General features: G+C 36.5%; 1 protein-coding gene across 13 annotated transcripts in view; it reads left to right on the plus strand.

Moving 5' to 3' along the window:
- The window catches only part of LOC135214883 (dystrophin-like), a 1767410-nt gene that overhangs the window by 1733918 nt on the left and 15675 nt on the right, over positions 1–17817 (plus strand). For all 13 annotated transcript variants that reach the window (XM_064249322.1, XM_064249323.1, XM_064249325.1 and 10 more), the window contains 6 exons: positions 11538–11669; positions 12368–12498; positions 15346–15501; positions 15657–15793; positions 16124–16411; positions 16667–16851. In XM_064249322.1, coding sequence (XP_064105392.1) covers positions 11538–11669; positions 12368–12498; positions 15346–15501; positions 15657–15793; positions 16124–16411; positions 16667–16851 — 1029 coding nt within the window. The remainder of the gene's footprint in view (positions 1–11537; positions 11670–12367; positions 12499–15345; positions 15502–15656; positions 15794–16123; positions 16412–16666; positions 16852–17817) is intronic.

Here is a 17817-nt window from a genome sequence, read left to right on the forward strand (position 1 = left end):
AGGTTCGTGCCGTATCAACATATTGCTTTTATTATATTATTATTATTATTATTATTATTATTATTATTATTATTATTATTATTAGACTTCTACGCAATTAATTTTTCATGTAATTGCACTGATTTTCTTGAACATAATTGATTGAGAATGCTGCATTTTTTATATTCATCTTTTCCAAATCAACTTGACACCTCTGTCGAGTATTTTGTGTTTAGGGCGAAAGAGAAAAACTTGATGCCTGAGAAAGAATGAAGGTAAGGCCACAGGTTTTGTCATTGTTCTCGGATTCAGAGGAAATGTTGTGGAGTTATGGCACGGGAGAAAAAAAACTGCAGGTGGCAGTAAAAGTCAAGCAATTGGGAACTTTTCCTCAGTCCCTAAATTCACGTTGTCATGCCGCACTCCTCTGTAGTCATTTGTTTGTCTGATGCCTGTGAGAGAGAGAGAGAGAGAGAGTGTGTGTGTGAGAGAGAGAGAGAGAGAGAGAGAGTTTTAATGCGCAGCTGTATTGGGGAAGTTATTGTTTTAATTGTGGTTTTGGGAGCGGTTCTCTTCCGTTTACTTGTTGGAATTTGCTGTTTACATTCTTTGTGCATTACGGTGACAAGCAGCGTGGGCGAAGAAGGGAGGAGGATTCGTATCTGTGCGAATGTCTGTCCATTGAAAATTTCGTCTCTTTCTTTTTTTTTTTTTTATTAATTTCCTGATTTTCCAGTAGTAATTCGTGACGATTATTTGTGTATATGCTTCTAAATATTATTGAATATATTGTTGTACGCGCTTTCAGATGTATGTCTATATATATACATATATATATATAGAGAGAGAGAGATAGAGCAGAGGAGGAGAGAGAGGAGAGAGAGAGACGAGAGAGAGAGAGAGAGAGAGAGAGAGAGAGAGAGAGAGAGAGCAGGAGAAAGGAAGGAAGACAAAAAAGGAGAGGAACGCCAACCCATATGAAGCTGTGTGTTTAAGAATCAAAGTGCGCCCTTATCTCGCAACACAATCGTAGGTGTAGCGCCCTCGGCGGGGAAGCAGTCTAATCCCTTCTCTGTTGTTATTGTCATCACTCCCTTCTGCTTCTCCCTACCTAATCCATCCTCCCTTCCCTCCCTCCTGGGCCCCACGTCCCCTCCCTCCCCTCCAGTATGCAAACATTTTTTCCTCTACGTTTGATGCGTCGAGTTAGGCGCAATCATGACCCGTTCTGCTTCGTTGTTCTTCTTGTTGTTGTTGCTTCGTCGTTCGTGCGCATGCGCACAACAGCTCGAACTCGGATGTTGTCGAGAAGTTTTGGAGTCGTGTCGATTGAGTTGAAGACTCAACGGAATCCCGAAAAATGCACGAGGAGTTACGTGGAAGGTTTTGTTCTGTGAAAACCTGAGGCGCTTACTGACTCCTGTGTTGATTTCTTTCGGAAGAAGAAGAACGCATAGGCGATGTTTTGGTGAAGAAAGAAGAGACATGATGTTTGTTATATATTGAACATCATTTAATTTATTCAGAATTAATGTATAGGCATACACACACCATCGAATTTTTTTTTATGCATAGACAAAGATTCATCTTCATCCTCTAACAACCATGGTCGTGCTTATGCAAAATCTTATGTATAACCTTTAGTTGTATCGGATCATTTAACAGAGACGTTTACTATCAAACTTCCTTCGACGAATTTCCTGTTGTGTCTAAAAAAAATTTAACAAAACGCCTTACTTCTGCGGTGATATTCGTCCCTCCCGCATGCACATATGCAAGCAACTGCTATAAGAATGCCTAGCGTGTTTTTTGCGAGTGTATTTCTTGGAAGCCATAAAAGGGAAGTATTATTTCTCCTTATCGTGATGTTTGATTTCAAGTGGCGTGGGTTTATGAACGAGTGGAGCCGTGGCTGGTGATTAAAGGCACGCACCGTGCAGCATGTTCACTTTGCTTGACCAAGCAAGCATTGCAAAAAAAAATACTCATTAAAATTTTACTGTTACTGGCCTTTTTTTTTCGTACCTGTTTTTCCGAAAACATTATGATCTACTTTCATTTTAATACATTTTTATTTATTTATTAATTTATTTTTCTTTTTTTGGTAATAGATATATCTTTTCTTTCTTTATCTCCCTTTACCACCTCTTACTTTTTTCTAATGGACACCAAATTCTTTGAGTCTTTGGAAGATTGAATTTCAAGTCAGTGGCCCCTGGGGGCTTGATCCTTATTGAATAGATTTCATCTTTAGCTAAATATTGAATATAAAATGTTAAAAATATGTTATATGGAGTGAGATCGTACTCTATGGAGTGTTCTTTTAAATATTACTGCTCATAATTATAGTATGCTGTATACATATTTAACATCGTGGTCTTTTAGTTTTTCTTGTAAGAACCTTTCACGTACTCGGGTGCTGACACGTGTCCATTATGCAGATGAATAATGAGTGTCCCCTTGCTGACCACCTTTAGAAATTAGGTGACGTTTAAATGGCTTCTATGATCATTTTGGTATTGAATTCCCCTTCTGGATGGCGGTCATCCGTATCGTATCACAAGACCACCCCTTGCAGATGTGATGTTCGCCATCTGTTGCTTCTTGCCTTATATTCCATGCAGCGAATTCCCTTTGGGTATTGTTGGACTGGAATGTGTTTACGATATTTTCTGAATTCTTATTATTATTATTAAAAGAAAACTCATTATCACATGAGACAATAAAATGGAAAAGTAAATCCATAATAGTATGTCAGTTTGATTTTGTCATTTTGAAATATAAAGCAGAAAGCTTTCTGCTTTATATTTGGAATAACAAAATCAAACAGACATACTATTGTGGATTTACTTTTCCATTATTTATTATTATATTATATTATTATTATTATTATTATTATTATATTATTATTATTATTATTATTATTATTATTATTATTATTATAAACATACAAGTAAATGATTTTGTTATTATTGAATTCCCGTGGTTTTAAAATGAGGTTTTCGTATGCACTTCCGTTACAAAGCAAATCGTATAACATTAAGAATCTTATCTCTGCCTATTCACAATTTACTTAGCCCCACTTGACTCGCTGAACGTTAGAAAAATCCGCAGAGGAATGCCATGATAGTGCAATTTACCATCTGTGTGCTAATCGGAGGGCGTGTCGGCACAAGCAAAGGTTCCGTGGAATTGCAGATGTCAATGATCTTGGTACAGAAAAACGCTTGGCGATTCTCTCGTAAGAATGATAAATCTTTTCTTCACTGGAATATTTTCATCAACGGAGTTGTAGGTAACGGAGTGAATGATTTGCTTCAGCATCGAAATTACGTAAAATTAATATTGCTGATTCATGTACATAATATAGTAAGATATAGGAAGGTGTTAGGTTAGCATATTGTTTTATCTAAAGCGACCCCTTTCATATAAATTTGTCAAGTCAATCTTCGGCTACGCAAATTGCGTATTCTAACGCCGTATGTATTTCACAAAAATACAATAAAAGTATGGATTTATTTTGCTCTTTTTCACTGTTTAATCTATTATGAAACGCTAGAGTTGTTGAACAAGAACGCTGTGTAGCAATATGTGGTTGAAAGCATCTCTCTCTCTCTTTCTCCTCTCTCTCTCTATCTCTCTCTCTCTCTCTCTATATATATATATATATTATATATATATATAGATATATATATATAATATATATATATATATATATATATATATATATATTTCATGCAATGCTGCAAAATAATATGGAGCATTTATAAGAGAATGTGGTTTGGTTGACTACGCACTGACGCGACCAGTAGCCTTTGGTAAGATTACGGACAAACAGGATCGTTGTTTACATAGGTATCTGTTTCGCAGCTTGGTGTATCTCGCTGTCTTCTCAGGTAGCAACAGCTGAACTGTTTATAAGTCATCGTTGTATCCATGCTGACCATTGTGATGGATCCAGTTTTTTTTAAGTAATTTTTTTCAATCCAGTTTTTTTAAGTAATATTTTTCAATCCAGTTTTTTTCCGTTAAGTAATTTTTTTCAATTGCAGTGTTTTAGCCGAGCAGGAGGTCTTAATGATATGGTACACCGATCCTTCTCAATTTCTGTCGCTTGCTTCAACAACGACAGCTATTCCTTCGGTATTTTAACGGCCTCGAATATAATGGAACACTGGCTGTTTGATGTGGGCGCTTTCGCGTTAACCACGAGGGCGTAGATGGATGTTGATCGAAACTAATTCGAAGTAAGGAACGAGTTACCTGTCCCCAGGGGTCGCTTACATTAACACTGCAGTTCCACTTACCCTCTTTTTGCCCAAGCCGCCTACTATTTACCCGGGAGCCATTGCACCTCCAGAGTCTTTACGCTGCTATAATTGTCGCGGTGCATCATAGCAATAAAAGGCCGTCGATGAATTTTCCCTGGAATAGATTGCTCTCATCCTTACCCTCTGGAAGCTGCCGTGAGAAATCAAACGATGCCGAGATGATGAGTTTCATCGCGGGAAATGTAATGAGTGGTAATAAGTTCCCCTGCTGAAATAAATCTTACCAGCAGAGCCACATGGATGGTCATTGTGCCATTTTCTGGTCTGACACGAGAACGGCGTAAAAGCGTATTACGCCAGATATATACGTGGGGGTACTCGTCATTATTGAGTACCTCCGACTCGTTCGTTTTTCTGCATAGTTGAACCGTGGTTACGTATAGGGTTTAATACCGATTGTTAACCCCAGGCTAGACAGACGGATGATTGAGAGGTTGTGAGTATGACGAGGTATTCCTGTGGTTCTGGGCGATAATTTCTACTAAGCATCCTTAATAAGAGACATATCTCGTAGCTTGGGCCATTGTCAAGTAGGTCGTACTTTCATGAATGAACATTTTGTTGTAGATTAGTTCTTATTGTTATTTGACGAATTCGGCGGTAAATGGGGAAGAACTGGATGTTAACGTTACGGTCCATTTGCCTGGCTCAATGCGCTAGTTCTCTCTCTCTCTCTCTCTCTCTCTCTCTCTCTCTCTCTCTCTCTCTCTCTCTCTCTCTCTCTCTGTATATATTGAGAGTATAGCTTACTTAAGGAAATGTAGTTCATCAAGCATTAAGGGACGAGAAAAATAATGATTGTGAAATACTTGGAATCTCCAACTTCATTGTTCGTTCATTTGTTTCCGTGCAAAAGGCGATGGGACGGACAACAGAGAGAGAGAGAGAGAGAGAGAGAGAGAGAGAGAGAGAGAGAGAGAGAGAGAGAGGAGATAAGCGAAAGAGGTACAAACGCATAACACTTCAATGACATATTTTGGATATTGGGATGACCTTGCAATGGCGAGTCCATTGTTACTGTGGATGACATCACTTCAGGATATTTTTCAGTTGCTTGAGGGCACCGCATAGAGGCCATCGTCGTCAGACTGTCTCTTCTGCAACCTATTCCTCCTCCTCCTCCTCCTCCTCCTCCTCCTCCTCCTCCTCCTCCTTCGGTGAGGGGATATGGCGGTGGTTTATTTCCAGAAGATGTTGGCATGGGATCTTTGCCAACACCTTAACTGGCGTCGCTCCTACATGTGGGCGTGAGTTACGGGGGTCGAGGAGGAGGAGGAGGTAGAGGTGGAGGAGGAGGGTACTCATCCACCATGGTTGTGTGTGTGGCATGTTTAGACTCTCCGCCCTTGCATAGCCCAGATATTAGGGGCGACCTCCTCCCGCCCTTAATATTTTATCCAGAAGCTCACGTTTTGTTTGTTTTATCCTTGAGCAGAATCTGTGCTTTCATGCTGGCAAACAGCAATGCCCCCCACCCCCACCCCCAGTTGATTTTTCTTCATTTCTCGTATTTTTATTTCGCCGCTGGCTTTCGATTCGAATTTGGTACCTCGGTTGTCTTTCTTGTACGTGCTTCAAATTAATAGCTGTGTGATTGGAAATATCTTTTATTCTTCTTTTTTTTCAACATGTCAGTAACAGAGGTATATGTCTGGTTATTGTGTGCGTGCACTGTGTTTGACACAAATCGTAAAGTCTTACCTGAACCTCGAATTAAAAGCCATTTGCACTTTAGTGAACAAGATTTTATTAAACTGTGTGTGTGTCTGTGTGTGTGTGTAGAGGGGGGGAGGTGAGCTATGTTGAAGTACTTTACTTCAGATATTTCTCTATTTGATTATCTACTCTGTTTTTCATTTTTGTAATATTTTTTTTCTCCGTACCCATGCAAGCCATTTATTTCTTTAAACACAATTTTACAGTTTATTCAATGAGTTTATTTTGAAAATTCATGTGATACCCTTGAAGTATTTTAATATTTGTACGGGAAACCAACCTACACACACACACACACACACACACACACACACACACATATATATATATATAGATATATATATATATATATATATATATATATATATATATATATATATGTGTGTGTGTGTGTGTGTGTGTGTGTGTGTGTGTGTGTGCGTGCGTGCGTGCGTGCGTACGTGCGTGTGTGTGATGATTATGAGAGAGAGAGAGTTTAGATTTTATCGTACGTGTCAGTGACCGACTACCCTGTTCTCTAGTTATATCAAACCTTTGGGTGAATATAGCAAGTTGCGTCCTCATTTATCAGAATGTATTACTAAATTGTATTCTTTTATCAGTAGCATCTTTGAACCAAAAAGCAATTTATCATTAATAATACTGCTATTGCTAACTTTTAGAAGATCTATGATAAGTTTCTGTATATTTATATGTAACTGGGTATGCATAGTGCCAGTTATCATTTCTTTGTAACAGTTTTTTTCGACGGAATTTTCGTAAGTTTCAACTGCCCTTGGCTTTTAATAATTTCGTTCCGCGTAGCAGAATCTTGGTATTTTACTTTGACCAGAACATTGTGCCAGTTGGTCTCATGGCACCTTGTGTCATCAGGGGGCCATTGGGAATTACACTAAAATGCCACATTCACTTGATCATGCCCATTAATGATATCCAGTAAGAACGTTATTGATATACCTCTCAGTTAATTTATACCAGAGAAAGTACGCATACTTCCAGCTTTGAAGTTAGATTAAGTGAGTGCTTATGGATGAGAGAGAGAGAGAGAGAGAGAGAGAGAGAGAGAGAGAGAGAGAGAGAGAGAGAGAGAGAGAGAGAGAGAGAGAGAGAGAGAGAGAGACTCGTAACGCTCTGAAATTATGTAGCTTTAAATCATGTGTGATATATGGCTGCTCTTATTGCTTTGGTCAGAGGATGGTTTTTGTCCGCAATGCATTGATTGCTCAATATCTCGTGGGAGATTATAATTTCGGTATCTGGGAACATTTTTTCATGACACTTTTTATCGCATGGTGATGAAAACCAGCAACAGTTATTCGTAGCAATAATAAATAATAAACCTACTTTGTTCGTAGCCTTCTACCATCAAGTTTTATTGCATTTCCAGAAGTGCAGAGTTGACTCATCGTATCTGCTTTGATATTCTTGCAGCATACTGCATATTATTCATTGTAAGCAAGTGAGCATGTGTCATACGTCTATATTCTTCATCTATGTAAGTTTGATGAAAGCGCTATGGAATCGGTCGGTTTTTTCCTAAATAAATCTGAGGATTGAAAAAAAGGAAAAAACGTCTCAGAATAAGAAATTTGGATCAAAGCAACTGGTGGGGAAATCCTGTCAACGACGTTCAAGTTTGTTTTGAGTGACACAGCCGCTGGTATCGTATTCCTCTTGGGCGTGGTTCACTTAACAAAATTCTTCCTCGCGATTCTTCCTCGAAAGATCAGAAACGGAAATGCGTTCTCCTTTCTCTCAAAATATCGTTCAACATTTCTTGTCCGTAATTTACTTATTTTTCATAACTTAGGGTTCCTCCTTCTTTGCTAAGAAATGGTATGTGACTAACCAGGCCTGAAGAGAACGTTGGGCCTAGCTGTTCGGTCACCCGCTTCCTTCTAGCCGAGGTATTTCATGCGCTTCGTCCATAGGAGGAATGTTTTGTTAGAGCTCTGTCGTCTGTTTTGTGTACGTAGGAGTTAGTTAATGCGATCACGAAAGGTTTAGTGGCACCCAGATGGACATAGCACCCTCCTAGTTCGGGTAGGAAGAGGTGGTTGACGCATATGTTAATGACAGGTGGCTGCGCTGCTGCCCAAATGGCTACGTAGAGGTGCGCCCCCTTGAAGGTCGCCAGCTCTCAGCCTCCTCAGGGGCTGTGCCCGGGATACAGCAGGAAATGTAGAGGGAGGTTCACGACGTTCGAACTTCTCTTATTTTTCATTCGTCACTTCAGCGACTTCTTCGTGAGTCGAAAATGTCTGGAGTGGAATCTCTCTCTCTCTCTCTCTCTCTCTCTCTCTCTCTCTCTCTCTCTCTCTCTCTCTCTCTCTCTCTCTCTCTCTCTCTCTGTTTTGCTTTGATGTCACCAAGTCAACAGAAGGGATTAGATACTAAATGACTGTGACTAGCTTCTGTTTACCATAAATAAGTGTTCGAAGGTGGGAAAGTGATCAGTTTTTAATGTGTCAATAAAGAGATTAACTGATAGACCAACCAAAAAATAAAGTTTATTATTGCGTGTAGGTGGAGTGAACTTGATTTTATAATAGCGCAGGATGTGAATCATGCTTGGCAAGAGCAATTTAGAGGTTACCTGAAACCTGTTTCCTTTTAACGATTTGGGGTCTGAACTGAAGACAGTGACTTTGGCGTAGATTACACAACTTGCTGTATACGTAGGAGAGCAGTCTTATTTTTTTCTATAATAGCGACCTTGAACCTTGCATTATTCAGGAAGGCTCATCTGAAAGGATACGCTAACTATTTATTACCATCATTATCTTGGGTGGAAGTCTATTCAGATCTGCTGCTCACTTAGAACGTTGGGTCCCATTCGCCTTTGAATGCTGTTAAAATGTTCGTGTTGCCTGGGTATTAAAGAATGGACTTCATAATCTCTGAAGATTGGATGCATGCCCTGACCTTCGCGTTCGCTCAGTTCAGAATCATTTGACATCTCTATTTTTTTTTTTTCCTGAGCCTACGTTTTCTTCATGGCCGTGCATGAGGTAACGTCTTGTTTTCAGTGCTGTGTTTATCTCTATATCGAGCGATGTTTATTCTGGCGAGCGACGCTTTCCAACTTTGGTTGTTGCATAAGGGTTTTCTGAGAGTTTTTCTTTCGTGGATATTATTTCGGGCTGATTTTGTCATTGCTGTCGGTTGTTTTTATGACCGTAGAGACTGATGACTCTTTGAAGAGTATTATTATTATTATTATTATTATTATTATTATTATTATTATTATTATTATTATTATTTTATTTATTTAGTTATTATTATTATTATTATTATTATTATTATTATTATTATTATTGGAGAATCAAATCTGTAGTTATGTATGTGCACATATATGTAGAAATAATTTCGACAGCTTTTGAGAATTTATTTTTGAATAAATATGTACTCATACATAAATGGATGTGTTTCTCCATTTCAAGACTCATGCTACAGTTATTATTATTATTATTATTATTATTATTATTATTATTATTATTATTATTATTATTATTATTATTATTACATCCACCCTTTATATGTGGCCCGGCCAGAGATGCCAAATATACGAAGTACTTTTATACTCCGTATGAAAGATGGAATATCCACCACCACCACAGGCATACGATGCTATCTATGGCTCCCAATTTGGGGTTGTCGATACGTTCCCTATAAAGGCACTCTACGGCAACCAGTGATCTCCTTTCCACAAGGTCTGCTACTTTTTATGGTGCAGCATCCTTCCCGCCTGTAGGCCACTGACATTTCCTCAACACCTCGTCTGTCAACGGCTGACCCTATCAGCTTCCTGTCAGGAACGACTGAGAAGAGAAGTTTGCTCTTCCACTTGTGTTTACAAGGAGGGCCGTTCCGCATACAGCTTTAGTGAAACGATGTTATCAATCCTCCTTGGGATGAGATGACTTAAGAGATGTCAGTGATGATATCATTGCTTTTTTTTATGTGGTTGTATATGGCTGTCATAATGACGTTTTATTGTGAAGCTTTCTCGCGTTGCTTCTTGTGTTCCATCGCCTTGTTGCTGCAATTTGCCGAGGGATTCGCTTTTAGGAGATATTTTAAAACATCGCCGAAACAATTTTACATTTTACATGTGTACTTGTGCACTTTATTGCACAAGCACAGTATACATACAGTTTATAAGTCTAATCAGTGTGGTACGAAAGGCGTCCTCTTCTTCTTCTTTTTCCTCCTCTTCTCTGTGTGTGTGTGTGTGTTTTTTTTTTTTTTTTTTTTTTTTTAAGCATCTCCCCGATTTATTTGTAAACTGTCAGCGCATGCGTGGCATACTTATTTGGTTATTCGATCACTGGACATCGTATTAAGCGATGTTTTGATCAATCATAAGGGCGCGTGTTATGTGTAGTGATAAACATAATGTGTTTTCTCAAGGGCATCTTGACTCTTACCGTCGAGAAAGTACGGACAGAAAGATTGTTGTGTATGTGTGGACATTTCCCATTTTTATACTCATGTGGCTGGTCTGTTGAAATATATGATTGGTCTTCTGGAAAAGAATGTGGGGAAAAATCAAAGGACTATAAAATCCTCTGGCTTGCTAATATAGAATTTTCTTAACAGTTGTCGTAGGGTTATGTTGTTTTATTTTGTTTTCTTTGACCTGCGATGTCCTATTCATTACTTTCGTGGAAGAGTAATAAATATTTAGTTTAGTTTTTTTATATTACAATTCAATGTTCTAACGTAATGTAAATGAAACGTCATTCATGATATGTGTATTTATATAATCTGTGGTGGTGGCAATCAGTAAGGCAAGGCTCTCGTAGACCAATCTGCGGGATTTTTACGCCTAAATAGGGTAGACCAGTTGAGACTCTCTCTCTCAAACTTGCACTTTGTTTGGGCACTAGATGCTGAAGTAACTAGTGTTCCTATTAGTAATCTGCGCTGATGTATTCTTCTTCATTTTGTTTGAATTCTGAAGTGAGAGAGAGAGAGAGAGAGAGAGAGAGAGAGAGAGAGAGAGACGGTGGGACTACTCTTATTCAATAGAAAATATGACCAAGTGAATTAGCATCACGAATATCTCTCTCTCTCTCTCTCTCTCTCTCTCTCAAGGCTTGCTGGTTGGATCGTCTCATTAGTATCGGTAAAACCACTCGACATTTTTACTTTGAGGTGTGTTCGAAAGCCCAATTCATTTTCCAACTTGAAGAGAGAAACTTTCGTTTCTCTAGAATTGTCCGAATGAGTCTGTGATATGTAGATCAAAAAATAAAATCCTGATTTTCTCTCTCTTTTTTTATACCATTTTAATATTTAGGTGTTCGTTACGTCTAAGTGAAAAATAATTGCTCATGTCAAGGATGTTAGTCCTCTAATGTATATATAGTAGTTAGTATTATTATTATTAGTTATTAATGCCTTTGTTTTTCCGTGGTCTATATTGTTTTGCCATCATCCTAGAATTAAGAAACAAGATTCTTCCAATAATGAGTATGATTGTCATCTTCTTTCTTTCTTTTACAGAAATTGGGCGTGTTACAGAAGACGGTAGAGGAAGTGAGCGGGCGGTTAGACGAAGCCCAAAAGACTGCCGATGCGTGGGGCCCCATCTCCCAAGACCCGAACCTCGCAGATCAACACGCCCACAATGTTAGGGTAAGTTTTTTTTTCTGTTGGGGGTTGGTCATGCAAAGTAAGTTTACATACATGTTCAGCTATAATAAAAAAAGAAAAAAAAAAGTTTTCCTAAATAGTTTAAGAAAATTCGCCCTTTTAGTAAGATGAATCAGAATATGCTAAAAAGTCTTGTTCGATGAAGCACTACAATGACAGTTTCGTCATTTTTTCACGGTGGACGAAATGAGATAATAAATAAATGCCCCACACTTCAGACCTAACAATGCTAACATGAGTGGTTATGTATATTCTAATCTGCAGTTGTTTAATTTTTCATATACGAGCTTAGTTTCTCTCTCTCTCTCTCTCTCTCTCTCTCTCTCTCTCTCTCTCTCTCTCTCTCTCTCTCTTTGAAAACTTGCTTATCGAGTTACTATCATCTTTGGCTGTACCATATGAATATGTATTCATCTTAAACAACGATAAAGAAAAATAATATTTTGTGATCCCTTCTTAAGCTTAAGGTGGACTTTTGTAGCTACATTTTGTTTTTACTTCCTTTTACTGTGCCTCCATTCATATTCTCCTTCTTCCATCTGATTTTCAAAACCAATTTTACTGTCAATTCCCCATTCAGTGCTGAATGACCTCATAGGTCCCAGCACTTGGCCTTGGCCTAAATTCTATACACATTCAATTCTAGTTACTTGAGAGTAAAATAAACGAAATTGTTTCAGAAATTCCGCGAAGGTCTGGCGGAATTGCAGCGCGGAGTGGACGACGTCAACGATCAAGCCGCTCGGTTTTCGGCTCATAATGTGCCACTCACCCCTGCTAACTCGGCCAAGCTCCATGACCTCAATAATAGGTTGGTAGTACAAATAAACTCTTTGTCGTTGTTTCTCATCTCATGCCACTTAATTGTATTAAATTTTGCCTCGCTGCCCACGAGAATAACATACGATTGGTTATACGAGGTAGTTAGACATTTACTTCATTGCCATAGTTTGCCTTGGCTAGATATGTTTCTCATTTTCACTCGAAGGCAGTGTCAGACTTGCAGTATTTTGGATGTAGCATAAAGTTTTAATTTTTGCCTCTTCAAAATGAGTTTCATTTCTTGTTCTGCAGAACAGTCAGTTGTTCTGAAACGAACAATGTTAACTGTATTTGAAAACTTTCTGCGTTATCTGCTACCAGCATAATATATATAAAACTCAGTTTTCAGTACAATATTGTGCATTGTATTTAAAAGAAGTGCAGGAATGAGAATTCAGTTGTAGTCTTCCTATTCTCATGAATATATTTGGAAATAAAAAGAAAAAAATAGCCTAACAAAATCATTACTTAACATAGTTTGTGAAATATTCCCTTTGAATGTTATTTGTATTTATCACACGACTGACATACAGAAACTTGATTGTTATTTATGTGTATTGAGTAAATATTAAAAAAGTAACACTGTGTATGCACTGGTACATTCATTGTATAAGAAGAAATGTCCTCGTTGTTATATCACCGTAGCAGTTATAAAATGCTCACATGTCTTGTAGAAACTTAATTGTCTAATGTTTACCATATATATTCTACCCGCTCATTAAAAAACCAAGCAGAAGGTAAGTGGATGATAAAAGTTCCAAAGTTAAATTTCACTTCAAACGACATCACTCACACCTAGGTCATACAATCCATGGCCCATAGCCAAAAACGCCAGTCACTTGAACAGTTAAGGGCTAAATAAATGTAAAAATACTTTCCAAATTTGCACACAGTCTGCCATTAATCTGTGCATTATTTTATGGGACAAATTCTTTTATTTGATAACAATTGTTAGTAGTTCTTTTGATGTGACTTGAGAGAATTTCGTTAGGATAGGGTGAAATAGTAAAAGAACGTATATATATATATATATATATATATCTATAATTATTATAATATATATATATGATATATAATATATATATATATATATATAGATAATATATATATATATATATAATTACATTCTGGGTGTTGGTTAATTAAGAATGTATGCGAATAGCAGACCTTGTTAAAAAAAAGAATTTTTTGTTTTGAGCTGTTTCTTGTTCTATAGACATTTGTTATGTTGTTCTTGTTTTCACATTTTTATATAGATCCTTTTTCCGTTGTTTATTCCCTGCATCAAATTTTATTTTCAAAATGTTTTTCAAGATTTTATTGTATTTTGATGTTCAAATCATATTCTTGTGTTTTGATTAGTGTATTTTACCTTTGAAGATCTGATGAAGGATATAGTGTGCTTGCTCTGAAACCAGTTGCGTGTTTGCGAGTAATGTGTGTATGTATGTACACACTTACGTATAATACTCGTATAATATAAATTAGAGTCAAAGCAAGATAGAAATTGTACGATAGGTTTGTAATAAGTAGACTTGAGAGCAGAAAACCATGGTCAAAATATTGATATATGTAGTTTATTGAAATGTCGTTAATGTTACTACAGCAGTGTACCTTGTAATTTTCATTGTGATGCCCATAAGTGGAATCATTTTACAAAACTCGTAAGTTCACCTATTTGAATGGTAAGGGGAAGCGGTCATTATTTATACCAAAATATAGTACAGCTCAGTATTGAGGATTTATTCTTTTTACATACTACTTTTTTTTTTAAGTATGAAAGCACGGCAGCAGAATACATTACATAAAATACTGTAGACCCGTGACCTGGTATAGATGCCATTAGTCCCTGGATCTCACAAGTGTAATTTTAATTCTACCGGTTTCCAGCTTGGCGCTAGTAAATCCTAATGTTAAGACCTCAGGTTTGTTAGTTATGAAAAATACAAATTAGTTACAAATTTGGTATATTTACCAATGTGTGTTCTGTAAGGTTTGATTAAATGAAACATCAGTTTATGCAGAAGAAAGGCAGTTTAGGCTTAGTGCAGATACTCGATCATTCTCGTATATATTCATTATAATTGCCTTACGTTTCTTTTTTGCCGTTACATGAAACAGCAGGAAATAGCCGTTACACAAACTTTTTTATGGATTTCTATTTGCTTGCTTTATGTTATTTGTTGATGGTTTTTCACATAGCACTAAATTATTTTGTCATATATATGTTGAAAGACGAACAAATACCATTGGAAAAGTGACCTAACAAATTATGAACATCAATGTCCTGAGTACTATGTTAAAAGTGAATGACAAATGTTTTATCAGTCTATTTCCTTTGTTATTATCCGTTTCTATAATTTCTGTTAAAGTATTGTTAACAATACTAATTCAGAATTGTGTCAGTTTGACTATGTAATAAGTTGAGTTTTGGAGTGATTCTCTTCAGAACAAGAAATGAGCTGTCCTTTTTTGTCCCAAAAAAAATATAAGCATGAGAAACCAGACTAAAGGTGTCAATGTGTTGCACAGTGTTTAGCTTTCCATACTTCCATTTAGAAGTAGTTATTAGCTTGGCTTTCTGGTTTGAAATGGCATAGCAATAGAGTATGTATAAGGATATGGTTATTTTTTTTCCTTGGTAGAGAAGTTTTAGTAGTGTTTTGTAGCATTATAAAAGTTTTGGATGTACAGTAAGATACTTTTTAAGGTTCAGTACCATAATACAGTATATCAGTTTTATTAACTGACCAAACAAATTGCACTACCACAAAAACAAATGATAATATTGAAATATTTATATTAAATTATTTCTTTCATTTCATTACCTTTATAGATGGAAAAATTTAGAAACAGCAGTCAATGACAGATGGCGACAAGTGGCCAGCAGATCCAGAGAGGTCACACCACTCACCCCTGCCCAGTTGGCATCTTCAGTGTCACCACCATGGGAGAGGGCTACAACTAGTAATAAAGTGCCTTATTACATCAAGTGAGAATCTTACTGTTTCTTTCTTATTTTGCAATTTGGGAAATTGATTTATGAGTGACCATGACAGTATATCAGTATTACGAAACTTCACACATAATAAAAGCCAGGATAATTGTAATTTTCCTAATGATGTCGTTTTATCTCTTGTTTTGTAGTCATGATCAGGAGAGCACCCACTGGGATCATCCAATCATGATGGACTTACTAGACTCTATGAATGAATTCAACCATATCAAGTTCTCTGCCTACAGAACAGCTACAAAACTTAGAATGTTACAGAAGAAGCTGTCCTGTAAGTACCTATCACTGAAATAGTACTTTAATTGTAAACTGTATTGTTTATGTAATATTTGGATGTATTACTGAATTTTATCATAAAATGTGTATATTTTCAATGATGGTATTTAGATGGATTACTGAATTTAATAAAAAATTTGTATATTTTTAATGACTGGATTTAAATACAATATGTTTAAGTGTTGTTAATTTCAATTGCTAAAATTACTTTTATATCAGTGGCAAGTTTTCTTCATGATGTTGAAATATGGGAACCTTAAAGTAATACTGTATTAGGTTCATTCAGTACATGAAAAATTGATCGTCTATTTTTCTTGGTTTTCAGTGGATCTTGCCAAACTGCAAATGGCAACAGATGTATTTGATGAGCATGGTCTCAGGGGACAAAATGACCGGCTAATTGATGTAGGTGATATGGTTGTGGTTTTGTCAGCTTTATATGCAAATATATCTGCTGATCATCCAGAAGTTAATACCACCCTTGCCATAGACCTCTGTCTCAATTGGCTTTTAAATGTATATGACAGCCAAAGGACAGGGCAGATGAGAGTTCTCTCTTTCAAGATTGGTCTTGTCTGCCTTTGCTGTGGCCATTTAGAAGAAAAATACAGATGTAAGTAAATATAGTATCCAGTATTCAACTTCATAGTACTGTGAACTTTTTGTGTTGATTAGGTTGTATTAACCTAGTTAATCATTATTTTAGTGTAGTTTATTGCTTGAAAAGTTTATATGGAAGAATTTAAAGCATTACGGTGGAATTTACAATCATAACTTGAAAAGTTCTGCATGTTACCCCTTACTGTGTTAAGTTATACATACACTTTTTCAAAACTGAGGATGACTTTATCTTCATAATGCGTTACAGATATGTTCCGGCTAATTGCTGACCCAAATCGCCTAGTTGATCAAAGAAAATTAGGGTTATTGTTACACGACTGTGTACAAGTTCCACGCCAGTTGGGTGAGGTTGCAGCATTTGGTGGATCAAACATAGAACCGTCAGTTCGTAGCTGTTTCACGAAAGCTGGAAAAGACAGAGAAACTATTGAGGTATGTAAACGGAATGTTGTATGATAATACTTATATACTACATATACAGTAATAAGGCAGTAACCTTTTGATGCTGTTGGGTAATTTGGCCACATTATATACTTGACCATATTGCAAATGATGCAATATATCCTGGAAAATGTCATCCATGTAAAAGCATTTAAAAATCCATGATATCCTAATGCATTAGCCCATCATCTTACCAGATTTCTTTTCTTAGCAGTAGAAATTATATGGAAATAATAACCATTGTGGGATATCATGAACTTTTGTACAAGCATTATCTTTGTTATTTATTATGTTCATAACATTCAGTGCAGTTTAAAGAGTGAAATCAGATTTTATATTTTTTTATATATAGTATGTATATATACTACTATATATATTTATTGTTTTCCTTTTGCACCTGAAGCTTCATCAGTATTTTTGTATTTTAGTAATGATAAAGTTTTAACTATTTCTGATGTTACTGAAACAGTTCTACAATACTTTAGTTGTCAAAAAATGAAACTGTGAATTGGTGTTGCAAATTGCGTATTAGATCCTTTAATATAAAAAATATAATTTTTTATGGTTTACTCTGTACTTATATACATATATAAGAATATGTATAACCAATTACAGTGGACACCCTGTATTCGTGTTCTCAAGATTCACGGACTCGCCTATTCTCAGATTTCTCTAGGGATCATATCTACCCATTATTTGGGGGAAATTTGTGTATTCACTGTGTTTTTCGCGGAGAAATATTCACCAATTACCGTATTACCATGTCAGTTTCATGACTACCCTAAATGTACTTTTTGTGATAAAACTATTAAAATATTCAGTTATAAGCATTTTACATTGTTTTTCTTATCTTTGAACTGACAAAATAGGGAGTTCTAAGCATTTTCAAGAGGGGTTTTAAATAAGTATTTGCATCTGGTACACATCCCCCTTGAATATGGAGGGTCCACTGTAATG

This window comes from Macrobrachium nipponense, chromosome 46, assembly GCF_015104395.2.
Source record: "Macrobrachium nipponense isolate FS-2020 chromosome 46, ASM1510439v2, whole genome shotgun sequence".
Classification (NCBI taxonomy): domain Eukaryota; kingdom Metazoa; phylum Arthropoda; class Malacostraca; order Decapoda; family Palaemonidae; genus Macrobrachium; species Macrobrachium nipponense.